We start from the raw sequence: 26980 nt of genomic DNA, 5'->3' as shown, positions 1-26980 counted from the left end.
TATGGGTTTGTGTAGCTCAGCATTCTTTTTTTTTTTTAAATATTTTTATTTTCTATATTCTTTGTTTACATTCCAAATGATTTCCCCTTTCCCGGATCCCCCCTCTCCATATGTCCCATAAACCTTCTTCTCTCCACCCATTCTCCAATCATCTCCCTCCTTTTTTTCCTCTGTCATTATATTCCCCTCCAATGCTAGATCAATCCTTTCCAGGATCAGGACCTTCTCCATACTTCTTCATGGGAGTCATTTGTTATGCAATTTGTGCCTTGGGTATTCAGGGCTTCTGGGCTAATTAATATCCACTTATCAGAGATTGCATTCCATGTGTATTCTTTTGTGATTGGGTTACCTCACTTAGGATGATATTTTCCAGATCAAACCATTTGCCTAAAAATTTTGTGAATTCATTGTTTCTAATTGCTGAGTAGTATTCCATTGTGTAAATATACCACATTTTCTGTATCCATTCCTCCTTTGAGGGACATCTGGGTTCTTTCCAGCTTCTGGCTATTATAAATAAGGCTGCTATGAACATAATGGAGCATGTGTCTTTATTACATGCCGGGGAATCCTTTGGGTATATGCCCAGGAGAGGTATAGCAGAGTCCTCTGGAAGTGTCATATCCAGTTTTCTGAGGAACCTCCAGACTGATTTCCAAAGTGGTTGTACCATCTTACAGCCCCACCAGCAGTGGGGAGGAGTGTTCCTCTTTCTCCACATCCTCGCCAACACCTGCTGTCTCCTGAGTTTTTGACCTTAGCCATTCTGACTGGTGTAAGGTGAAATCTCAGGGTTGTTTTGATTTGCATTTCCCTAATGACTAATGATGTTGAGCACTTCTTAAGGTGCCTCTCGGCCATCTGAATTTCTTCAGGTGAAAATTCTTTGTTTAGATCTGTACCCCATTTTTTAATAGGGTTATTTGGTTCCCTGGGGTCTAACTTCTTGAGTTCTTTGTATATATTGGATATTAGCCCTCTGTCAGATTTAGGGTTTGTGAAGATCCTTTCCCAATCTGATGGTTGCCATTTTGTCCTTTTAACAGTGTCCTTTGCCTTACAGAAATTATAGTACTTGAAGTTCTAGCTAGAGCAATTAGACAACATAAGGAGGTCAAGGGGATACAAATTGGAAAGGAAGAAGTCAAATTATCACTATTTGCAGATGACATGATAGTCTACTTAAGTGACCCAAAAACCTCCACCAGAGAACTCCTACAGCTGATAAACAACTTCAGCAAAGTGGCTGGTTATAAAATCCACTCAAGCAAATCAGTTGCCTTCCTATACTCAAAGGATAAGCAGGCTGAGAAAGAAGTTAGGGAAATGACATCCTTCACAATAGCCACAAACAATATAAAGTATCTTGGTGTGACTCTAACCAAACAAGTGAAAGATCTATATGACAAGAACTTCAGGTCTCTGAAGAAGGAAATCGAAGAAGACCTCAGAAAATGGAAAAATCTGCCATGCTCGTGGATCATTGATCGCGAATTGATCCATTCTTATCTCCATGTACAGGATTAATATAGTTAAAATGGCCATCGTGCCAAAAGCAATCTACAGATTCAATGCAATCCCCATCAAAATCCCAACTCAGTTCTTCACAGAGTTAGAAAAGGCAATTCTCAAATTCATCTGGAATAACAAAAAACCCAGGATAGCTAAAACTATTCTCAACAACAAAAGAAATTCTGGGGGAATTAGTATCCCTGACTTCAAGCAATACTGCAGAGCAATAGTGTTAAAAACTGCATGGTATTGGCACAGTGACAGACAAGTGGACCAATGGAATAGAACTGAAGACCCAGAAATGAATCTGCATGCCTATGGTCACTTGATCTTCAACAAAGGAGCCAAAAACATCCAGTGAAAAAAGGATAGCCTTTTCAACAAATGGTGCTGGTTCAATTGGAGGTCAGCATGCAGAAGAATGCGAATTGATCCATTCTTATCTCCATGTACTAAACCTCACTCCAAGTGGATCAAGGAACTCCATGTAAAACCAGACACACTGAAACTAATAGAAAAGAAACTGGGGAAGTCCCTAGAGGACATGGGCACGGGGGAAAAGTTCCTGAATAGATCACCAATAGCTTATGCTCTAAGATCAAGAATTGACAAATGGGACCTCATAAAATTACAAAGTTTCTGTAGCTCAGCATTCTTACCACTGAGCCCGTGCTTGGGTGCCAAAACTCAGCTAGTTCTGTGGTTCGTGAACCCTAACCACAACGTCCCTGTCCAAGAACAGAATTTAAAGAGGGGGGAAATGAAAGAGAAGCTAAGATCCTGGGTCAGCTGTGTTGTCGGAAGTAGCTACACAGGCTTCGTCTCTCTTGTTCAGCCTGAGGAGCACCTGTGCTGAGTCCACAGTGTCTTCTCTCAGGACCTCCATGTGAATGCAGAAAGTGGTCTATAGTTGGTTGAATTGGAGCTTTGGTGGTCACATCCACTTACCTGAGACCAGAGCAAGTACTGAGGCTAACTACTGACGCAGCATCACCTTGCACGTGTCCATGGTAGTAACAATGATCCTGAAAGGGAGGGAGGGAAAATCAATCAATCAATCAATCAATCAACACATCTTCCTCAGACTTAGAATAATTTAAATTCCTCTAATGCCCTCTCCTTGCTTTAGCTATAGGACATGTTATACTACTGTATTATACAGACTGTCTTACCCTTCAACACTAAGCCCAATGTCACTTGCCCAAGTCTATGGTTAGAGCATCAGACCTGCTTAAAGCCTATCAGAAGGGTTTAAACATGCCTGATCGGCCTCTACTTGAACATGTCTGTCACTCCCCAAGGAGTGCCCTAATGCCCACTGTGGTACCAAACATAGCAGCAGAACAAATCACACCAACACCCTTGGTTTACCCTCATATAAATTGTCTCCGGTAATGAAAAGAGGAAATGATGGGGTAATTAATTGCACTGTGAGATGCACTAAACCCAGGCCTGAATGGACAGCTTAGGAAAACAGCAGAGCAGACAGGGTTGGTGAAGAATCAAAGAAGAGATCTCACAGAGTCATCTACAACACACAGCTCAGCCAGAAGGTCACTGAGGGAGGTCTCAGAAGGAAAAAAAAAAAACCCTGTAGGATGCCAGTAACATCCCTAAAAGAAACCTCAGCAGAGATGCCTCCTGGGAAGAGAGATCTCTGTGCAGATGCAAGGTTAATTGTGCTGGTGAAAAAGGTTGAATCACAGTTCCAATTAAACAGTGGATTGGCAAGGAATGGCTACTCATACCCTAAACTCCAGAATGCCAGTAGCATACCAGCTTTTTGTGGGAAAGGGACCACCTTTTCTAAGTAACAAACAGGTTTCAGCCTGTCTCAGGCCCATGTCACCTCACAGGTGCCTTACTCCTGATGATGACAGCCATTCACAAAGACAATCTTAACTTTGCTAAGAAAAACTACCGGGACTGGAAAGATGGTTCAGCGGGTAAGAGCATTTGCTGTCCATGCAAAGGATGGGGGTTTGGTTCCCAGCACTGGCTCTGTACCTCACAACCATCCGTAATTCAGTTCCAAGGGATCAGATCTGATACCCTTTCCCAGCATTCATGGGCTCCTGAGTGTGTATGTGGTACACATAAACTCATGCACACACACACACACACACACACACACACACACAGACACACAGACACAGACACACAGACACACAGACACAGACACACACACACACACACCACCACCACCACCACCACCACCACTACCACCACCACCATCACAATCAACTAAGAAAACAGACAGACAGACAGACAGACAGACAGACAGACACCAGGTGGGTTTGAGTAACAGGGAAACCCATGACATCATGAGAAATTCACTAAGACAATCTCATCTCGACAACATAGGAAGATAAAATTCTTGGGTCATCTGAAAGGCAAAGGATGAAGGGAGGTGGGAAGGCTTCAGGGAGATAAGCAGTGGTGTTTGAACTTTTTATTTTCTGATTTTAGAGTCCTTTACATAGACTCAGGATGTTAATATTTTACCCCCATTATTGTGTAAGAAAATTCTTTGAACCTGACCACTATTGCCCAGAGTTTCTGGCTTTATAAATTCAAGTCTCTCCCACCCCCTAAATTTACTGTAATACTAAGAGCAGTTTTCTTTGAGGTCACGGGTACATGCCTTTTATTTTCTTCTATTTACATAGTCTGGAGAGTAGCTCTTTAATCTCCCCAGGATTTATTTACAACCTAGAAGTACAGGGCTAGGCTACACTATCTCCTCCAAGCTCACACCAGTCATTAGTGCCCACTGCTCATCAGTTTTCTCCCAACACTCTGTCAAGTGCTGTGTTTGTGACTTTTCTTGTTTCTTTGATACCTGATAGAAACTTTAAGGAGAAAGGACTTCTTTCAGCTCATAGTCCGTTGTGGCAGGGATGGCATAGTGGACTTCTTCGCAGCAGGAGAGGGGTGCTGCTTGTTCACACGTAACAACGAAGAAGTAGAGAGTGGCTTAGCTCCAGTGACCCACTTCCGACAAGAAGTCCTCCCCCAGTAGTGCCACCAGTCAGGACTTAGTGATCACACATGTGAGACATTCAAACACAGCATATGGGAATACTCAGGGTATGTCTTTGGCTCTTCTGTGTTTTATAGTCCATCAAGGAATGTTCAACTGTCCACTCCTAAGCCAGTTCCACTCTTTTAATTACAACTGTTTCACATGACAATTAGATATCCTGCAGAGCTAATTCTCTTTTACAATTAAGATTACATTCCCATGCCATACATTTTACTATTTTAAAGCATGCCATGTCAGCATTGCAATGGTGTTCTGTTTAGAGTACATAGAGTACCTGAAGTCCTCCATCACTGAAATCCGTAAGGATGCACAATGATCTTGGATCTCTACCATCTCATCCCAGAGCACTTTAACAACCTCACAGAGACACCTGGAAACCAGCAGTCCCTCCTCACCACGCCTGGCAACCACTAGTCTCCCTTCTCTCCCTATGGATTTGCATGCTCTGTTCATTTTATGTAAATGGAGGCCTGCAATACGTGGCCCCGTGCCTGGCTTCTTTCATGCAGCATAATGTTTTCCAGGCTCCATCCTGAACTCTGCTTTCTTTTTCTTGCCGAAGTGTATCTCACTGCACATGCTACAGTATAGACAGCTGGTGTCCAGAGGCCAGGGCTGGAGAAGGGATAATCTACAGATGGAAAACCGCAAAGGCAGTGGCTGATGGAGGGAGCACACAGTTCAGGGAGCACGCATGCTGACACAGGAGCGTGGAGTGCCTAGCAATCTGTCTCTCCTCCATGAGACTGCCCTTTTCAATAAGCAGTGGCTTGGTCCAGTTCAGCTAGGGGACTGAAAGGGGATGTGGCTGCTTGGCCAGCCACATCGGATGTCTAGTAGAACATCAAGGAGGGGAGATACAGATGGGAGTGTGCCTCCTTGCCATCTGTGTAGATTTTGAATGACTCTGCTCTCCATTTACTTTCAGGGAGTCATGTAAAAGTTTGCTCACACAAAGGATGCATGTAACTAGACTAAAATGTCTCAGGGCATCAGGGGGATCTTGGTCTCCTCCTAGGCTGTGCTATACAGGGTGTGCTTGAGATGGGGGTGGGAATTCTAGCCCTAGGCACATGTAGGCATGTCAAAGCTAAAGGTGACACTGAGTAGGACAGCATAGCAGCTGCTATTGGGGTCTAGGCTGCCTGGATGAGCAGGGTCACTAGCCTTTGAGATCCAGTCTTAGAGTTTCCCTCATTTCAGGGAGGGGTGATAAACCACACAGTGACAATAATTACTGACTTCTGAAATTTGAAACTCATTTGTTCTCAGGCTCTGTTGTTAATGGATTATTTATCAAGTGTACTTTCTAATTAAATACACAGGAATACAAGCTCATTAAAGCACGGGCTGAGAACAAATTAGTATCAAATTAATTTCCAGTTCAATAACTTGAAATATTGCTTTTATGAAGCAGGGGGAAGTAGAGTTTAGTGTTCATAAACCATTCCTTGAAGTCAAGCCTACCTGTCTTAGTTGCCATGAGAGCATGTCACTTCTTTCTCAGTTTGCCTGCGTTCGACAGCTCCTGGGCCCCTTGCTCACTCCTGACAGGGATTAATCTCTTAGACTGCAGAGCACAGTCACTTGATTCTCCCAGACAATTCCAATTTCCTGAAATCCAGGTTTTTTTTTTCAACATGACTCACCACATGTAAATGAACATGATTTCATTTTGATGAAGCTGTGAGTCACTGTCTGGATAACTTCATGACTCAGAAAGACATTGTCAGGCCCTCCATGTATTGGTTGAGAAATTGGATTGTGGTAGAGATACATTTTATGACCCTGCTGGGACCTTGACTCATAAGGCACGGTCAGAGGAAAAGTGGCTTTTACAGGTAGTACCTCCATCAGAGACTAGCAAAACCTACTTTGGTCCACAGGCTAGTATGTGCCTGTATCTGAGGTCAGCTGGTCCCTATGCTCAGACGCTCAGATGTGTAGACCAATCAGATCTTCTAGGCTTATGAACACTTGGCCCATAGGTTCTGGATGTGCCACACAGCAGGAGACAGGACAGGCAGCCAGTGGTCAGAGATCTGTGCCCAAACCAGAGAACCCTAGGTATGCATTACCACAGTGGTCCTTGCTGTGTATCTGTGGCTATTGGTCTCTGTATAGCCATTTTCAGACCTCAGTCCTCTCCTCTCTCTGATTGACCCCAAAGCATCCAACTGCACAGCCTCCTGACTCTAAAAGATGTTCTCAACAAGACCATGACCCCACTAGGCCCATCTTCTTTGCTTTGTTCTGCTGATCCAATGCATTCTACTTCTCCCATCAAAACCTCATGTGGAAGAGAGTCCTGAACATGCACAACCACAAAATTATATCTCTCCCTTCACAAAAGCTCTAACTGTGCATTTTATATACTTATTATTTAACCGAATGCGTTTTCCTGCTCCAGTAAAATACCGTTTTCCTTCTGTTTAATACTATCAATCAAACCTAATGGTGGGTAACAGGAAGCTGGGGTAACAATTCTTGAACCTGAAAATTGGTAGCCCTCAACTCCATGCCCTGTGGGAAGTCAAATCAAACTCCTGCTATCCCCCCCCCCCCCCTTTCTGTGGACTAGGAGAAAGGGGATTTAATATGCTGAAGTGGTAGCAAAAGTGGCCCAATTTTGCCATTTAAAAGGATTTTTAGAAGACAGAGTCTAAGAAAACGGTGTTTTTGAGGCAGTCCCAAGGGCATGGACCACTGCTACCATAGTCAATACAGTGAATCCTTTTGATTCAATGCTTGAAGGAAAGATGTTTTTAGCTGGAAAGAAGTTGGGGCCATCTAAGGCCAACCTTGCTTTTCCAGCTAGCTTCTTGCCCAAAGGATGTGGAAACTGAGGTCATGATTGTTAAATTGCCATTAAAGGTCACAGAGGTCGCTGATGGCAGGGCAGGACGTTGAACCATGGCCTGTTCACTCCAGGCAGGCTCCCCACTATGCCCCACTGCTAGGGGCATATGCCCTGCACCCTCATGAGCCTCTTTTTTTTTTTTTTTTTTTTTAAAAAAAGCTTACAAAAGAAGCTTGCACTCCACACTCTCCTGCAGGGTCTCACCCTGATGTCACTCATGGGATCATAAGAGAAAGGAGTCACTTCCAAAGGAAGAAAAAAACTGCAGGAAAGGGAGAGGGAAAGGGAGAGGGAGAGGGAGAGGGAGAGGGAGAGGGAGAGGGAGAGGGAGAGGGAGAGGGAGAGGGAGAGGGAGAGGGAGAGGGGGAGGGGGGAGGGGGAAGGGGAGGGGGAGGGGAGGGGGAGGGGGAGGGAGAGGGAGAGGGAGAAGGAAGGAGAGAGAGGGAGAGGGAGAGGGAGAGGGAGAGGGAGAAGGAAGGAGAGAGAGGGAGGGAGAGAAAGAATAAGAATATGAATGAGTGTGTGGGTGTGGTGTGTTTGCTTGCATGCCAGCCAGTCCACATTCCATTAGGCTAGGCTTTTATTCTCTCACACAGAACATCAATCCCCAACAAGAGCACATACCTCAAGCAAAGGGAATGGTGACTTTGCAGCCTATGTGTTGGCAGAGCTGTCTGTTCTATGCTTAGACCCAAGTATGTGAATACCCAGAATTCAACCGTGGAGAAGACAGTGGGCACACCCATCCTCCCAGGGATGTCCCTGTTCCTCAGCTCTAACAAGAACCATGCATGCCTGGTGACCGACTGCACAGGCCTAACCTTGGGGGCCACAGAAGTTACTCGGCTGTGCTGATATCCGGATGAGGGGGTCACACTCTTGTTCATGGTGATCTCTTAAGAGGTCAAACATGTCTGTGGTTGCAACTCCTCTGAGATCAACCTGGGCTGCAAGTCTTGGGTTGAGACTTGTGAGAGTCTCAGTGCTTAATCTATAAAATGGAGTTACTTTTACTCCATTGGGGTTTTTGAGATCTAAGAAACATAGTGTGGAGAAGTGATCTGTAAGATGTAAGCCATTTTCACAAATACTAAAACAAGCAAGTGCTTAAGTCAGCTACTGTGCACTCTTTCCACCTACTGCTCTCCCATGCTGGCTTCTTGCACCGTGTATTTTCATGAAATAAAGGAATAGAAAAAAGGAACATTGTTGACTCACATACTCGCATTCATTTTTACAGTCCAGCTCTAGATCTTCTTTAGTGGTGAGGAGTGTTGTATAGATACCAGGAGGGAAGGGGACATGGGGTAGGCAGAGTTAGCAGACCTTCAGGCCCAGCTGCTTTTGATGGATACTCCCAAGCCTCAAGAATCCGGTTACTGAAGCACTCATGGACCCACTTCAAATGCAGCCCATTCTCTTGTCTATACACAAGATTCAGAGGATCTCAGGGTACAGCAGAGTAAAGGACTGTTGTAGGCTGCTGTCACCATGGTGGTGGGCTAACCTTCCCAAAGGCCTGACTGTGTGCAAGCCTTGTGTCTGCTGCTTCACCCCCACACTGCATGATTGATAAAGCATTTGAGCCAACCTGGGATTTTATACCCAGTTAGACTGGCACTGTGGCTGCTGTCCTAAGGCCTACAGCTACTGCACCCAAACTGAAGGCCCATCTCCAAGAGTTCCTACAAACACTGATACCTTTAGACTAAGAAGGACACAACAGCCTATAAATGGCCTTGGAAACTCCCTTGGTTTTCCATGAGTGGTCCTTCTAGGTATGTTCAGACTTCTTGCCTTCTCTCCATCCTCTATACACCTGGTCTTTATAGCAGAGAATATCTATTCAACCTCTAGCCCATCTAGGTAAGCCTCTTGCCTGCTCCCATGCCCTCAGAGCTCCAGTATACCCATGACACACCTTAAAGGGACATTTCAGTGGCTTTCAAATATTTTTCTATCACTACTTTGTTCCAAGTCACTCCAGGCTTGGTCACCTTTGCATAATGCCATCTGCCCCGCCCCACCATGTCCTACTTTGCACTGGAAAAACTGTAGCAGTGTCCTGGAACACTCTCCTTCTCCTGACCCTGGGTGAATGCCTCCTCTAGCTTTATATTTTGGTTCACATGTTCTTTCCTCCATGCAACCTTCTCTGACACCTCAGACAAGATCAGGTCCATGTGGCCTTTCCTTCAAGACACTTAGCACAGATGTGGTTGCCGGAACCACACCAGTCCCCTCCTTTCTCTCTGTGGGTCTCCTCACCTGTATGTAATCCTGATGTAATCTCAGCAGTGGGTACAATGCATGGCCCAAGCAGTAAACATATGAGCAACAGATAGATCTGTTATTACCAAACACCGCAGGCACTGAGAGAGCTGTCTGGCTACTCTAGTCTCCCCAGGGCTTCTGTGGGAATGTGAATAGCCCACATGGCATGCCTATGGTCACCCACAGGCCATATTAGGAGTGACAGCATAAAAGATAATTCTTCCTTAGATGTAGCCAGCAAACGACAAACTCAAATACTTCATCTTGGAGAGAAGACATAGGAGATTGATTCCAGAGTTAGACTCAGCCACTGCTCTGAGTCAGGCAGCTTGCCCTAATTGTTGTTATATTAAAAACAACAAAAGCAATCCAGCCAAGTGGTTCTCACTCCAAATGTAACTTAAAATTCAGGCTGACCCATTGAGGGATGATTAGAAGAGGCAAGGAGACGAGTCAGCAAATTCCCTTTGTTTTCCATTCTGAGTCAACAAGAATCAAACTCCCAAGTCCCAATCTGACTCCTCACCAGATACAAGGCCTAGAGGCTGGGCCCTGACTCTATTAAGGGAGCCAGCTCTTTGGCTCTGTATCTTTGCCATAGCATGGTCAATGCTTTAGCTGGCATGACCAGAATGTCAGTATTTAAGTAGACCCCTCTCCCATGTATTAGAACACTTGGTTACTAGGATGTTTGTTATTTTATTTTGGAGGGCTGTGGAAGCTTTAGGAGGCAGGGCCTAGCTGACAGAAGTGAGTCACTAGTAGGTCCTTAGGGGCATGGCTTCTCTCTCTCTGGAGCTTTCCCTCTGCTTCCTGTTCTGTGCAGATGTAGACGTGAGGGGCTTTAGTCAAGTATTCCTATCACATTTCTGGTATTGGTGTTTGTGGGTCATGGTGGGCTGCATCTGCAAACCATGAGCCAAACAAACCCTTCCTTCCTTGTTTCTTGTGAGATACGTGGTCATGGTATTGAAAAATATAATGAGCACATAAAGGAGCTGGGCAAGGGGACCGACGAGTGAAACGAGGACATAGTCTTTCTAATGTGACTGTGCTATTGTTCCTGGAGTCCTGGGAGGGGTGGGCACTTTAGTTGCTTTTAGTTGCTTCTTAGTTTCTTCACCTACTAAAGATAGATTCATCTAGTCAGCTGAAGATTAAACTATAGCATCAGCTTTTGAAAAGATCTATCTAGTATATTTTAGGGGAACACTGGTCTGGGCAGAAGTGAAGCCTCTAATAATTTCTACACCTTTACCCCTTTCCAGCCTTTGGCCTTGGCCTGGGACAGGATCCCTTTATCCAAACACCTCCAGGGAGGGTGAGAAGGAAAAGAGCAAGCCCTTGGCCCTATAAACACATCAATAAAAATGCAAAGCACAGAGCTCAGGCAGGTGATGACTATTAAAGTTCGGGAACCTTCCATCCCAGCTGTTTTCTAGGAGGTCTGGATTTGTAGCTTTTAGCTTTATTTGTGATGCAAGTCCAAACCTGAACTGGTAGCTCTTGGACCCTCTAGTACATGGTCCCAAATTGTCCATTTTTCTTATCCTTACCTATTCTTCCTTCCTAGTGTGTATATGTGTGTATTGGGGACCAGTAAGGGAAATGGAATCGAAACATAAAGCTATAACATTGCTATAAGCAATGTAGATTAATGTATAATCTACATTGTAGATGTGCACCCTATGTATCCTAGATCAATACATGGCAGAAGAGCATCCTTCACGATTGTAAAGTTGGAGGAATGGCCTTTCTAAGCTCTTCCTTTGATGTTTCTCTTTGGGACAGTGGTTTATATAATGGAAATAGTTTGGAGGGTGTTATGTCTGAAATGTATTTTAAATAAAATAGACAAATAAGTAGAGGATAGAGCTAGCCAGCCCAGTGTAAACTTAAGCACCCTCAGGTCCTACTTCTTTTCCTGTTGTCCACAAATATTCAACGGTCCACTGACTCCTTTGCCTGCTGCCCCATTCAGATCCAACACAGACAAACTTGGGGCTTGTTGCTCTCTCTGCCTCTTCCTTCTAGGCAGTAATGGTTCCTGGAAGTACTACAGTGGACCCCATTGCCGTCTGTGATGATATGGAGAGGAAAGCCCCACTGACAAATGCTCCTCACCAGGTGTTATTTGGCACCTCCATTATCCATCCCTTTGGCCATCACATGGCAGTTTCTAGCAGGAAACTCTCCATCATCTGCAACTCCCTGCCCAGAACATATCTTGTCTTCCATGTGTCAGGACTTCTCACTTGGTCCCCTGGTGCCTTTGGATGGCACAGACCTGTAGCATTGTGAAAGGCAGCCTTGTTTCTGGTTGAGCTAAGGTTGGGAATCCTGGCTACCCTGAGGGATGGTAGGTATTTTGCCATGCTCCTGGACACCAGGCTCCTGGCACAAGGCCATAGCTCTCCAGAGGTCTGTGGCCATCAGTCACGTAGGGCAATGCCCCAAGACCCTCCACAGGTAGAGGATGTGAGCACAGGTCATGTATCCTCAAGACAGATCTCCATTTTAATGAGGTGCCTAAAGGCCTTGAGGCTTAGCCAGTGCACTCCCCTTCCCAGACATCCCTTCCTGCAGAAGGTATTTAACCCGAGTCCCCCTGAGAAAGTGGGGTATGGTTTTATTCATTGCAACTCTCTGCCATGACAAATAAATGCCTTAAAACTGTGGCTGTCTCTTGTCATTGGGATCTGCTGTGGGGAACAATTGAACAGGCCTTCTCCTAAAGAGCTGGTCACCTATTCTCCCATGGAAGGCCTCTCAGTGCTCCCAGCCATGACCACCAAGCCAACCCTGCTGAACAGACCAAGAACTTTCTCCTCCCCACAGGACCCAGCTGAAGATCTCTCTTCTTTTCCCCTTTGGCCCCAGGCTAGATTCAGCCCCCAGTCCCCCCACCCCCTTATTCTCAGCTCTTCCCTGGCTCCCATAGGCACTTGTGTGCTCAAGAGCCTGAGAACCAGACAGCCCCAGCCTCTGTGCAGACCCAGAGACCCCCAAGTCAGCTCTAGTGGTCCTTGGGGACCTCAGACTGCACTTCCCCACCCCCAGAGCTGGGGTCCTACAGCTTCCTGTATTCTGACACCTGCCTGGTGACTTCCCCGAGAGGCCCGAGCCCTGAAGCAGCGTGGACATGGGATACCCCAAACCCCACACAGATCTGGACCATCTTTCATGACTCCAAAACTTTCAGAGTCCAAGTCCATGACTCCTTACCATTATTAAAGGATTCACAGTACTTCCATTGAACTTTTCCCATCTGTGAAAACATATCAAATATCCCTTCCCTACTGAACTAGCCTCTCAAAGTGATTTGTACATACTTTATTATATCAAATATTTTACACTAAATATGTTTTTGTTTTAGTTTACTGTAGTAAATATATCCAAAGTTCTTTTTATATGTTTTTATTTTTAAGTGCCTCAACCCCTTAGTCTACTTTATGGAGGTAAATAAAGCTAGTAACTTGCTAGAATGCTTTAGTGTAATTCTGCTAGTTAAACTAATATAGCAACTAGCGGTGCTTATGTGCTGATGAATGTATTTTATTCAACATTTTTCCACCCCTACCCCAACAGATGAATGGGAGGATGGATGACTTATGGATGGAGATGCTGTTGATCAGGTGAGTGGTTTCTTGAAAGCTAGTATACACAAGAGGCCATGTAAAGTACTATGAAATCAGAGTGGGGTATCAGAAACATTGCTACCTAGTCAAGCTGTTATAACCTATACAAGAGAGAGAATAAAGACTAGAGGAGGAGAGAGGTAATTATAATATTCTGAATCTGGAGCTACTAATATAACAACCACACTGCTAGAATTATAAATATTGCGCTATCCTTGTATTCCTTAAAAGGAAGTTGAAAACTATATGCTGGGTAGGTTAGAGATAATTTATTTGGGATATTTACAATTGTGTTTCTAAACAACACCAGCCTATACAACCCACTTCACAAGTGCCTTTTTAATAGTTTGGTAGTATTTCTTTCTATCCAAACTAACATTATCATGGCTGTTTATCCCTTATAGCCATAGCAGATTTCATCTGTCAAAATCATTTGGGCCAGATAATATAGTTTGTGGGTAAAAACACTATAATTTTGTTTTAGTTGTCTTGAGATAGGGTCTTATGTAATTCAGACTTGATCCTGTGTGGCCTAGGCTGGTTTGAATCCTTACCTCTTGCTACCACCACCTAAATGCTGGGATTACCAATACGTGCTACTACGTCAAGGTAAGAAAAGCATCATTCTTGATTTGATTTCTGTGTATAATGTTTAAATTGTTCTTACTTTAGCTAATGTTGATAATTTCCATTTTTCATTCTTTAGTTCTTTTATGCATGTGGGTATTTTGCCTATATGTGTATATCTGAGCACACTATGCATGCAGTTCCCACAGAGGTCAGAGTGGGCACCAGTGGCCCTGGAACTGGAGTTACAGATGGTTGTTAACCGTGATATGGGTGCTGGGAATAGAACCTGGTTCATCTGCAAGAGTAACAACCACTTTTAACCATTGAGCCATCTCTCTGGCTCCCAAGAATTCTGCATTTTTAAGATGCTGGTCAGTAATGTTCATAGCTTTATTGTGATTGAAATGGCCTCTGTTTAAAAGGTTTACCTTCAGTGTTGTCTCTCATTCATTCTGCTAATATTTGTTCATGTATTTATTTTTTCAAATGGCCAGTTTTTTTTATAAACTACATCCCCTTTCTCCTATTCTCCCCCCTCTGCATGTCTCCTTTTCATTTTTGTTTATTTTCTGAATCCTCATTTCCAGCCACCTACCTCTATCACCCAGGATGTGGGTGATCTCAGAGGTTTCCAGTGTGCCCCTTGATGAACTAAGTTGTGTCACTGTTGTTGCTGGAGAATTTTCTCTTGGGGATTAATTGTGAAATTTATGAAAGGGTTATGGTGGCTTGGGGGGTTGCATTTAAATTCTTAAACTATGGAGTAAAAAGAAGTTTTAGGCCTCTCACCTCTAATTTTAATGGATACTTTAGATTTTAAGACATCCTATAATCAGGAGTTGGGTTAAAGCATCAACTATAGGTAAACCTGTAGATTTAAAAGTCACAGTTTTTTTCAATTACATTTTAAAACATATGCTTTTAGAATGTCCTGCTAGTATAAGCAGTTGCACAGCTTTTATGATAGCCTTTGGTTTAATCATTCTTTCTCTCTCTCTCTCTCTCTCTCTCTCTCTCTCTCTCTCTCTCTCTCTCTCTCTCTCTCTTTGTGTGTATTTGTGCACGTGTACCACAGCATGCATGTATGTAGAAGCCAAAGGTCAGCCTGAGGGACTCAGTTCTCTCCTCCTACTGTGTGGCGCCTGTGAATCAAAATGAAGTCATCAGGCTTGACCGCAAAGGCCTTTCTTTACTGCTGAGCTGTTCTACAGGTTCTCACTACCAATTTGACTTGTTTCTTTCTCATTACATCATAACCTCTTGGTCACTAATATATCCCCCCACCCCCATTTCACTAGCTTGTCTGATGTCAGTACAACTACCACTACTTTACCTTTCTATTCAGATCTATTTACCCGTTCTTTAATTGATTTCTTTCCATTTTATTTGTGGGGATTTGGGTCTTAATAAGTCTATTCAACTTATTTATATACAATGAGATTTATGTGTTATATTATTTTAATTTTATTCCTTCCTGTTTTATATTTACCCTCTTCCTTTTCCATTCCTTTCCCTTTCATCCTGCCCTGTACTGGGTGGAAATAAGATTTCCATAGATAGCCTGATATTTGGAAGAATGCACTGTTTTTCTGTTCTTTGGATGTTTATTCTGAAAATGTTCAGGTGCCTCATATTTTACTTATCAAAGCTAATCAGCATGCCTATTATTTTTAGTACAAGGCAAACTCTTAAACTGTTTCAAGTCTATTTCTCTGTCTTGTTTGAGAACACCCAAACATAGTCCCTCCTGTTATTTTTAAATAGATTTATTTGGTGCAATTGTTTTGCTTGATATTGCCTCTGACCCCCTACCCTGGCGTTTAGTTTCCTTCTTGCTGAGCTGTTCTGTGCAGGGCACTCTTGCCTGGATTGTCTTTGTTAGAGTCTGGGAGTATTAAGTTCCTGACTTGTTGAATAGGTGTGGCTGTGCACTCTTGGTTTTGGAAAGTCATTGCAACAGAGTTGAGGGTGCCAGTTACTGCCCTTCTCCTTGTAGTTTTTTTTTTAATTATTCTACTTATTTACATCTCAGTATTGCCCCCTTCAATCCTCCCTCCCAGAGTTCTTCATCCCATTCCCCCTCTCTGTCTCCCCTTCACTGGGGTCATCTCCCTTCCCTGGGGCATCAAAGTCTCTACCAGATTAGGCACATCCCTCCCACTGAGGCCAGACAAAGCATTCCTCTGCCATGTATGTACAGGATGAGGGGGCACAGACCTGCCCATGTATGCTCTTTGGTTGGGGGCTCAGTCTCTGGGAGCTCTGAGAGGTCCAGGTTGGTTGACATTGTTGGTCTTCTTATGGGGTTGCCATCCCCTTCAGTTCCCTCAGTCCTTCCCCTAAGTCCTCCACAAAGGTCCTGTCATCCAATGGTTGACTATAGGTATCTGCATCTGTCTCAGTCAGCTGCTGGTAGAGTCTCTCATTCTCTGTAATTTTAACTCCATCATTGCTGATGAGATCTGTTGTTGGTTCCGTTGTCCTCGTTTGCTATAAATTGCTTTGTCTCAGGCACTTTTAAGACATTCTCTTTGAAACCCTGCAGGTTCTCTGTAAATCACCCTAGAGTATTTCTGTTCTTTCTCCCAGGATTGGTGGGGTTTTGTGAAGGTTCATATCTTCCTTCCATCTGGGGACACCACTGTCACATTCAATTTGATTACTGCTTCTTTTCTTCACTGAGTATTGGATTTTTGTGGAATTTCCATTAGATCTATCTTGTTGTTCAATTTTTTCCCCTCTGGCTTTTCTCCTATCTCTCTTCTGGGAAGGACTTGTTTTCTCTCTTCTTTTGCCCATGGGGGCTCCTTCACAGTGCCTTTGTTCATTGTCTGGCTTGTGATTTTTGCCTTAGGGTTCATCTTTAAAAATTTATTACCCTCTTTTCTTTTTGATGGTCATCTCAGACATTGGGGCTGTAGAAAATTCTCTAGGGAACACTCTAAGCCTGGCTTCAGCCTGGGCTAAAGCAGACTTTCCTGGTTTGGGAGTAGCTTTGAGGTCATTATCTGAAGGGGAATACCAGCCTGATAATGATAATGATGATACTCAGACTCTGGATATGGGCCAACGCATTCCCAATGCATATAACATATGTGAAAGGCTGCATGGAGTCCAGTGTGTGTGTGTGTGTGTGTGTGTGTGTGTGTGTGTGATCTTTTTTTCAATTCATGACACCTGGCAAACATTTTTTGCCTTCTGTAGGGCTGGGAGGGTTCTTTCTAAGACACTTCCCTGGGAAGCCAACCTTTGTGAGATTCTAGCTGAAGACCTTCAGTTCTTTCTTTTTTTTTTTTTTCATTTTTATTTTTATTTATTTATATATTTTTATTTATTTATATATTTTTTATTTACATTGCAAATGATTTCCCATTTTCTGGGTCCCCACTCCCCGCAAGTCCCATAAGCCCTCTTCCGTCCCCCTATTCTTCCATCTACCCCTTCCCACTTCCCTGTTCTGGAATTCCCCTATACTCTTGCACTGAGTCTTTCCAGAACCAGGGCCCACTCCTCCATTCTTTTTGGACATCATTTAATGTGTGGATTATGTCCTGGGTATTCAAAGTTTCTAGGCTAATATCCACTTATCAGTGAGTGCATACCATGACTGATCTTTTGAGACTGGGTTACCTCACTCAGTATGATGTTCTCCAGCTCCATCCATTTGTCCAAGAATTTCATGAATTCGTTGTTTCTAATGGCTGAATAGTACTCCATTGTGTAAATTTCTTTGCTCTAGAACCTGCTTTTTATATTCATTCTCAGTCATGTTCATTCATTCTCTCTCTTCTGCTCCCAACTCTGGGTCCTGAGAAGTTTTTTTGGGGTTCCATGACCCAAATTTAGTAGGCAAAGCTCTGGCTATCCCCATCCTCACATATCATTTTGTTAATTTTAGAGGGGGTCTCACTACATCCTGGGCTAATCTGGAATTCACTATATAGCCTAGGCTGGCCTTGGGTTTGCTGTCATTCTCTTGTGTGTGTCCCAAGGGCTTGGATTACAGGTGTGAATCACTACACTTAGCTGATGTCTCTTGACCTGCTTTTTCTGATTCACTTTTAAGCTTGACATTTTCACAGAATCTTGTAGGTGCTTATTTTGTTTTGGATTTCTGTGTCTTTCTAGGGCTGGGAATACTGGGATAGCTCATACTACCATGTTTCCAGATCAGGAAGTGTCCATTCCTAAGTGCCAAGTCTCAAAGATGGTCTGAGGAGAGTGATGCAGGCTTGACACAGAGAATGGAGGGGGTCCCAAGAGGAAGGGCAACTCCACTGGCTAGATTTTTTTTAAAAAAAAACGAATGCACATAGTTCTTTATAGCAGGGAGCATCTTCTTCCCTTACTGGCTACTGACTTTGCCCTCTGCTTTTGGAATCTCATGGAATTTACATGCAGGGCTGTGTGTGCACACAGATGCACAGTGTGTGCCAAAGGGGCACACAAATGAACGTGGGCCAAAGTTACATATACAAGTGCAAACAGTCTCAGGGGTGGCTTAGTGGGAAAAGTCATTCTCTGCTAAGCTTGATCATGTGAGTTCTGTCCCTGGGACCCAAATGACAGAAGAATAGAACTGATTGTCACAAACAGTTCCCCGACTTCCACATGGACATACACACATATGCACACACTCTAAATATTTTTTAAAGTTCAAATAGTAGCAAAGCTGGTCAGGAGGTAATAAATACCATATTGTGGTAACTCAACAGAGAGTGTACCGTGCATTCCTTTAAGGCAGGTTCAACACAGTCACTTTCCCTTTACATTTCTTTAAAATGTTGCAAAGTTTAACACAGCAAAACTCAGCTGTGGCAGGATTGCTTGCTAAGCCACCTCTAACTCCAGCCAAGCTTTCTAGCAGGTGAAGTGGAAACACAAGGGTTCTTGGAATGTCAGTTGGATAGTATTTTGCTGGGCCAAATATGTGAAGAAATGTCTTATTAAAGAGGTCTCAGGTGTGAAAGGCTCAGGCAGACTCGTGAAGGAACATTTTGCTGAAGCAGACACAGGAGAGAGGATGTTCTAAGGCAAGCACATGAAAGGATGTGATAAAGGACTCTTTGCTAATAACACCTGTGTATCGGTCCGCCTTGCACTGTGTAGTTGAACTGCATTTGTTGGGACTCCATAGAGTGGTGGTGTGCTGCCAGTTTCTTGTTGCTTCCAAGGCCTCAAGCTAATTGGATGCACGTGCTGAGGCAAGGAACGTGGAGGACATGTGATGTTTGGAGGGTATAAATAGGACTCGATGGAGTGACAGAGACAGAGCTTGACTTGCTGGTATGGCTAGCTATGCAATGCTTGTGGCTCTCCAGTCTTCCATGATTTTTGCTTCCCTAAGAGAGGCACAGCCAAGAACTTTTCCTGGTGTTTCTGCTGGTCCCTCCTGCTGACTTGTGCTAAGGCTGAAGCCTGGCTGTCTCTGCTAGGTCATGTCACCACTGCTGCTAACCTGACTCTATGGAACTAGACTGCTGGTGTATCTGTGAAGTGTTTATGAGTGGATCAAGCTACTGCTGCCTGCTAACCTGTGAACTGAACTGCCGATTTCCAGACAACAAAGGTGGGAGTTGCTCCAAAGAACCTTTCTAAACTTCTCCCCATATCCTTTCTTTTCCACTACATCTGGTGGGTAGTGGGCTAGAAGGGAGATTAAAGCATTTAAGAACCATCATTAAAAGTAAGGTTTGAAAAAAATTAAAGTTACAGGCAGGACTGCTTGCTAAGCTAACTCTGGCCAAGCTTCCTGGTAAATAACAACAACCTTCTCTTCCTCCTTCTCTTCTCCATCTTGTTGTCTTCCTACTCCTTCTCTTCCTCTTCTTCCCCCATCGTCTTCCTTCTCTTCTAATTTTACATGAAGGCAGGGACTCACTATGTAGCTCTGAATATATAGACAAGGTTGGTCTTGAACTCACGGAGATCCATGTGTCTCTGCCTCCCAAAGTGCTTAGTTTAAAAGTCAACATCACCATGTTGGGCACATCACCTATCTTGAAAAGCTGTTTTTGTTTTGGGGAAGGGTCTTATTTTGTAGCCCAGGCTGTGCTGGAATTCACTCTATAACCTACACTAGCCTCAAACCTTGGTCATCCTCTTGTTTCAGCTTCCTGAGAGCTGGAATGTGAGGTATGAGCCTGGCTTCTCCAGGTATTTTTAGGGCCTAGATTAAGAATCCCGGGGTGTGCTTAGCTCAGAACAAAACAGCTACAAGAGTTTCAGCACAGATTCTATGTACAGAGTTCTGTTGGCCCAAACATGCAGGAATTACCGTGTAATTTCGAGTGAAGGAGACATCAGTACCATCTTGCAGATAATGGGTCTCTGTGAAGCCATTGGCAATGAGTCCCCTGTGGAAACAGAAATGACATAAAAAGATGAGTGTGGCATGCATGGACAGACTGCCATGAATCTCTCAGGGGTAGGGATGAGACACCCCAGGGAGGCTCACAAAAGGTTTCAGGTTTCCAGGGAGAATTTAGAGGACACCCAAGTAGGAGACTGTCTACAACAGATGTTTTGAGAAGTTGTCCATGTGGTCCCTGTGGGGTTCCTTGCATTTTTCTGATTTCATTCTTCTCAGGTACAAAGTTTAGCATTTACCATGTACCTGGATAGATGTGTCACCCCCAACACCATACCCCTAAGACACAGCATACCTCCCACCATATCCCATCACCACCATACCCTATTGAAGTTTGGTTTGTTGTTATGTATTGTAATGCTAAATACAGGCCCCCAAGATCTGGTTGCCCTTAGGGATGAGAGAATCCTTACATATACCAAGTAATGCTATGTGACCTTGCTCCTTAACTGAAAACTATTGGTTGAATAAAGATGCAGACAGCCTATATAGCAGGGCAGAAGAGAGGCAGATGGGGCTTCAGTTCCCAGGTTTGGGATATGAGGAGGACCATCATCAGAGAAGAGAAAAAGAGATGGTGGAGAGAGGAGAAGACACTGTGCGGTAAGGGATCATAAAAACTGGTCACGTGGGCTGGCCAGTCTGAGTAAGAGCAGCCCATATGGAGCATGACAAGTCATATCTCAGGGTTATTGGCAGAGAGGAGACAAAATAGCATAGAGGGTAGATATCTGCTCAGTTCTAGTGCTGTAAAGGTTTATTATAAATATAAAAGTCTGTGCCTTTTATCTGGGAACTAAATGATCTAAGGGAGGGTAGAAACCCCTGACTGACTTTAAATATTTTCCACAATAACACCCCAGCCCAATACAGGCCATACCCCTTACCCCAAATCCCATACTTTATTACATTTGTACAGAAAGATTTCCAAGTTGTGGAAACCCATCTCCAGATGTCACATTGCTCCACAAACTAGAATCAGTGCTGAAGTCACTGGCTCGGCAAACTACTTTGGATCCAAAGGTATTTTCCTCCCAGGTGAGAGATCCAGCTCTCACTATTGAAATCTCACAGGAGAGGGTAAACAATAACAAAATATTGTAAACGATGCACGTATGCAAAAAAACCCCTCTGACTTGGCCACACCCAAATCTGAATTTCGAAGATAAGATAAATTCAGGTAAACCCCTTTGTCCCCAAATAAAACTATGGCAGTCACCAGGTCTTCAGTGAGGCCACTGCATAGGATAGTTAGGCTTTAAATGATTTTACATCCTGAGATTATGAGCATGATTTCATTCTGCTCAGTGCAATGTAGGAACGATTTTCTATATATCTACTATGTGCTGGTTTTAGCTGCTGGGTCATAAAGACAATTGCACCAGCCTCTGCTCTTGAGGATGCCACAGCCTGGTATGGTGACAGAAGGAATTGTCTAAAAGTAGGGGAGCTGTGTTTGTGGGTGAACCACTGTGAATTAGATAGCTGTCTTAGTCAGGGCTTCTATTCCTGCACAAACATCATGACCAAGAAACAAGTTGTGGAGGAAAGGGTTTATTCAGCTTACACTTCTCCATTGCTGTTCATCACCAAAGGAAGTCAGGACTAGAACTCAAGCAGGTCAGGAAGCAGGAGCTGATGCAGAGGCCATGGAGGTACGTTTCTTATTGGCTTTCCCCCTGGCTTGCTCAGCTTGCCTTCTTATAGAACCCAGGACCATCAGCATAGGGATGGTCCCACCCATAAGGGGCCCTCCCCACTTGATCACTAATTGAGAAAATGCCTTACAGCTGGATCTCATGGAGGCATTTCCTCAACTGAAGCTCCTTTCTCTGTGATAACTCCAGCTTGTGTCAAGTTACACAAAACCAGCCAGTACAATAGCACATCAAGAAAGCATTGCAGAGGGAGCAGGCACCACTGTGCTATAACAGAGAGAGGAGGAGGCTGAAGTTCTTTAGAGTGTATAGGGGTGGTGGCGTCCTAGGTTGAGGGTGGCCATGACAGGCTACCTGGAGATCTGAGATCGGGAAAACAGCAAGGGCAAGAAAGGGCCCTAAATCTGATTTTATCTGTCAGTGCAGTAGAGTCCAGACTGGTTTCGAATTCTGAGTCACGAAGGTACAGTGGGGGGAATGGTGCTGTTGTTCTTCATACCACCAGAACTCCTGGGTGGGGTCAAGTGATGAGCATGTGCCCAAGCCCAGCCAATCGCAGATCTTATTTGCAGAAACTAGGGTACTGGGACTAGGAAGAGGTTTTCCCCCGTGTTCTCAAGGCTCAGTGTGTGCCTGCAGAGCTATCCCCACAGTTGGCCTCCCCTTGGAGAGGATGCTGGAAGCAAACAAATCTACTATCTTGTGATGAAGGGAAGAAGAGAGATGGTCCAGTCACTTGTGTGCTGTAGCATCTTTTCTCCCCAATAAGCCTCTCTTTGGCTTGAGCTGGTTCCACCTGAGTTTGCAGCCAGCATCCTGGCAAGTACCTCAATTCAGGGAGATGGGAATGCTGGGTATGTAATAGAGAAGACTTTGTTCTCAAACTCAGATCGCCTTAGTGTTCTTCCAGGCAAGTTCACAATAATACCTCTGTTCAGGGCAATATTGAATTTCAATATATTCAAGAAACACACATGGCTATTTTAAGTCAGCTAGGCCATGGCAGTGGGTGGGTCTGAGATATGATGTCCTTCTTCACGAGTGTTTCAGGACAATGCAGTAAAGTACAAAACACAGACAGTTGACAACCACACATGGATTCTTCTGAGCCCTCAAGAGTTTGCTTGCCTCTAGAGTTTTAAAAAATACAGTTTCCTTATTAGATGCTGGGGAATCATAACATGCTCCACTATGTTCATAGCAGCCTTATTTATAATAGCCAGAAGCTGGAAAGAACCCAGATGTCCCTCAATGAAGGAGTGGATACAGAAAATGTGGTATATTTACACTATGGAATACTACTCAGCAATTAAAAACAATTAATTCATGAAATTCTTAGGCAAGTGGGTGGAACTGGAGAATGTCATCCTGAGTGAGGTGACCCAATCACAAAAGAACACACATGGTATGCACTCACTGATAAGTAGATATTAGCCTAGAAGCTTGGAATACCCAGGAAACAATTCACATATCAAATGATGCCCAAGAAGAAGGAAGGAGAGGCCCTTGGAAAGGTCCAGTGCAGCAGTGTAGGGGAATACCAGGACAGGGAAGTGTGAAGGGGTTAATTGGGGATCAGGAGGAGGGAAGAGGGCTTATGGGACTTTTGGGGAGGGGCAATCCTGGAAAGGGGAAATCATTTGAAATGCAAATAAAAAATATATCGAGGGGGCTGGGGAGATGGCTCAGCCTTTAAGAGCACTGACTGCTCTTCCAGAGGTCCTGAGTTCAATTCCCAGCAACCACATGGTGGCTCACAACCATCTATAATGGGGTCTGATGTCCTCTTCTGGTGTGTCTGAAGACAGCTACAGTGTACTTACATACATAAAATAAATACGTCTTTTTTTTTTTAAAGAATATATTGAATAAAAAAATACAGTTGACAGGGCTTCCCTGGTGGCAGTGGGGGTCTCAGAACAAAAGCCCATCCCCCAAGTTGTCATCTCTTTGCAGCTGCACAGGCCTCCTGGACAGGCCCAGGGACACTGTAGCCTTGCTGGCTGGTGTGTCTAGAGCAGAGCAAATAGGAACAGGGAGTGAGCCAGCTGGGCAGATGGGGTGGGGGAGAATGAAGTCTTTGAGAGGCATTTGCAGGTTTTGTCTTTGAAACATCTTTGGAGTCACAGAGGATATAGTCACGTGCACACGGGGGCTCCAGAGAGTTCTGAAATACCACTGACTGCTTCTTCAGGTCCTAGGGTAGGCGGCCTAGGCAGCAGCTCTGCCACTCATGACGCTACCCGGCTTTTTACCTTGAGCAATTCTCCCTTGGTTTACACTTCCTCTAGCGACTGTGGTCCCTGGATGATTTTAGAGCATTCCACCAAGGGCTTTGCCATTTGCAATATCCTGCATCTGGAATGTTCTTCGCATGTTTTGTCAAGTGGCTGACTTCTTCAGACTCTCCTTCTCTTAGTTACTGTAAATGCTATCTCCCCAGGGGCACCCTCCTCTGATGTGGACTCCGAAGCAGCCCCTTCACCATTACCCACTGCAGAGCCCTTTGGTTTCCTGTAGAGCATTCCAGTTTGGTTTATTTGATCTGTTTACACTCTGCCTCTCTTTGCTCTTGAGAATGTTAGCCATAGGGGCTGTTCCCTCACCATTTTGTTCCCAGTGGTGCAGACCGCCCACACAGCTAGGGAAATTTTGCTGAGCACTTCCTTTTTAAAGTTTTTTTTTTTTTGAGATTATAATTTAATTATAACATTTCTCCTTTCCCTCTCTTCCCAACTAACCTTTCTATATGCACTGCTTCCTGGCCCTGTTGCTGCTTCTTTCTTCAAATTCCTGGTCTCTTTTTCACTGGTTATTGCATGCATATAGGTATATGCACCTCTACATATATATTCCAAAATATAATCTGCTCATTCCATATGATGTTACTTATACGTTTGTTTCCAGGGCTGAATGTTTGGCACTGGACAACTGTTTGGTGTGCTAAGGCCACCTCTCCTGCTGCCAGCTTTCCTTAGTCACCCATAGTTCTTTGTATATAGTTGGTTTTATTTTCCTTTCCCCTTTCTACTTTGGCATGTTTACTAGTGTTGCCTCTGTTCTGCTTGAGATGAACAGTCATGTTGGCGGTACTCTATGAGTGTAGCTTCTAACATTCCTAGGAGACACAATCTCACAGAAAACTCTATCATCCTTTCTAGGTCTTATAGTCTTTCTTCCCAATCTTCTGGAAAGTTCCCTAAGCCTTAGGTCTGGGAATGCTTTATAGATGTATCCACTGGACTGGGCTCCATGACCCTGCATTTCAAATGGTTGCGGTTTGCTGCAGCAGTTTCTATCTGTTGAATGCTTCCTATGAGGCAGACATCTGCTTGGCCTATAACATCTCATTTAACCTCGTTGGTAGCTAGCAATAGGGGACTGTGATCTGATTTTTGTTCATTTATTTGTTTTCTGTCTCTTGAGAGAGGTCCTGCCTGGCTTTGAGTTCTAGATCCTGGTTAGGCCTCTGAGAGTACAGGCTCAGGTCAGCAAACACAGCTCTAGTTCTAGACACTGTTCTTAATCTAAATTTAAAGGGAAAAACAGAGATACAAGGAAGGTCAGGTGACCTAGATAAAGTCTCACTGTAGTTGGTACTTTTAAAAAAAGGTTATTTATTTTTATTTTATATGTATGAGTGGTTTTTCTGCATGGACATCTATGCATGGTGTCAGGAGATGCCATCAAATCCCCTTGAGGTGGAGCAATGGATGGCTGTAAGAGAACATGTGGGTGTTTGGAACTGAACCCTGGTCTTCTGCAGTATCTTAGTTAGGGTTTACTGCTGTGAACAGACACCATAACCAAGGCAACTCTTAAGGATAACATTTAATTGGGGCTGGCCTATAGATTCAGAGGTTCAGTCTGTAATCATCAAGGTAGGAGCATGACAGCATCCAGGCAGGCATGATGCAGGAGGAGCTGAGAGTTCTGCATCTTCATCTGAAAGCTGCTAGCAGAATACTGACTTCCAGGCAGGTAGTATGAGGGTCTTAAAGCCCACGCTCACAGTGACACACCTACTCCAATAAGGCCACATATCCTAATAGTGCCACTACCTGGCCCAAGAATGTACAAACCATCACATCCAGGAACAACAAATGCTCATAACTCCCAAGCCCTCCTTCCAGCCCACACTTTGTGCTCTTGTGCCTTGTGGAGCCACCAGTCCTTCCAGTCTGGTCAGGCAACGTCTGCTGAGTACGTGTTGTAAGTACCATGTGAAGCAGTGGAGAAATGTGTAGAGTACAATAAAGGCTAAGGAAATGCACAGATGCAAGAGTCAGTCCCAGGGCAGCATAGCAGCTCTGCCTGTGCAGTCACAGGATTCTCTCCACCAAGCAGGTGCTTAGATCAGTGTTGTAGGATGTATATCTACTATAAAAGTGGCCGGAAGTCAAAGGCCCCTAGAGAAGATGAAGAAGGACAGATGGACAATGGGTGTATTGGAAATATGACAGCAACCATCTTGTACTTTTACCCAGAGAGAAAATCAAATTAGATGGCTCTCCATCAGCAAATGGCAGCAGAAGGCAGATGCATGATTTCATGAGGACATTCCTTTCCACTGCTTATTAGATTAGCTGGCCTAACAAGGCATTCTCTTCCTCTCGACACCAGACAATGAGAGGCGTCTCAACTGTGCCAGGAGCTGATGTTGCTGGTTTCTGTTTGCTTTGGTGTTATTAGTGATACCTAAATAACTTGCATTTGACCAATAATTATTGTGCTGGACCCTGAAGGGAAAGCAGAGCTTGGGCTTCCCCGCCCAGGGAGGATAGATTCAGAGTGGCCACCGCTGTATGAGACACACCTAGGGTTCTGCCTGTCATCAGAGAAGTGCTTCCAACTCTGCAACTAGCCCAGGAGGTGGTACCCAGAAGGTTTCGGAAAAGTGATGGGAAGGAGCTAGCTCCCTTTGACCAAATGTAGAAAAGGGAAGACACTGAGGACATTCTAGCTGGGAGTGGCCACACACTGAAAGGCACAGACTATCAGGGCAGCAGGCTGGGGTTCTGGGCTTAGTGAATGCAGTGGTGCATGCGG

The 26980-nt window shown here is 44.3% G+C and overlaps 1 protein-coding gene across 1 annotated transcript in view; it reads right to left on the bottom strand.

Moving 5' to 3' along the window:
- Window positions 1-26980, bottom strand: part of Adam12 (ADAM metallopeptidase domain 12) — a 329625-nt gene that overhangs the window by 106814 nt on the left and 195831 nt on the right. Inside the window, exons 5-6 of the mRNA XM_052174478.1 lie at window positions 20181-20259; window positions 2464-2540 (exon numbers count right to left, since the gene is read on the bottom strand). Coding sequence (XP_052030438.1) covers window positions 2464-2540; window positions 20181-20259 — 156 coding nt within the window. The remainder of the gene's footprint in view (window positions 1-2463; window positions 2541-20180; window positions 20260-26980) is intronic.

Source organism: Apodemus sylvaticus, chromosome 1 (assembly GCF_947179515.1).
Source record: "Apodemus sylvaticus chromosome 1, mApoSyl1.1, whole genome shotgun sequence".
NCBI classification, from domain to species: domain Eukaryota; kingdom Metazoa; phylum Chordata; class Mammalia; order Rodentia; family Muridae; genus Apodemus; species Apodemus sylvaticus.
The sequence above is the reverse complement of the archived record's forward strand: the minus strand, read 5'-3'. Positions and strand labels throughout refer to the sequence as shown.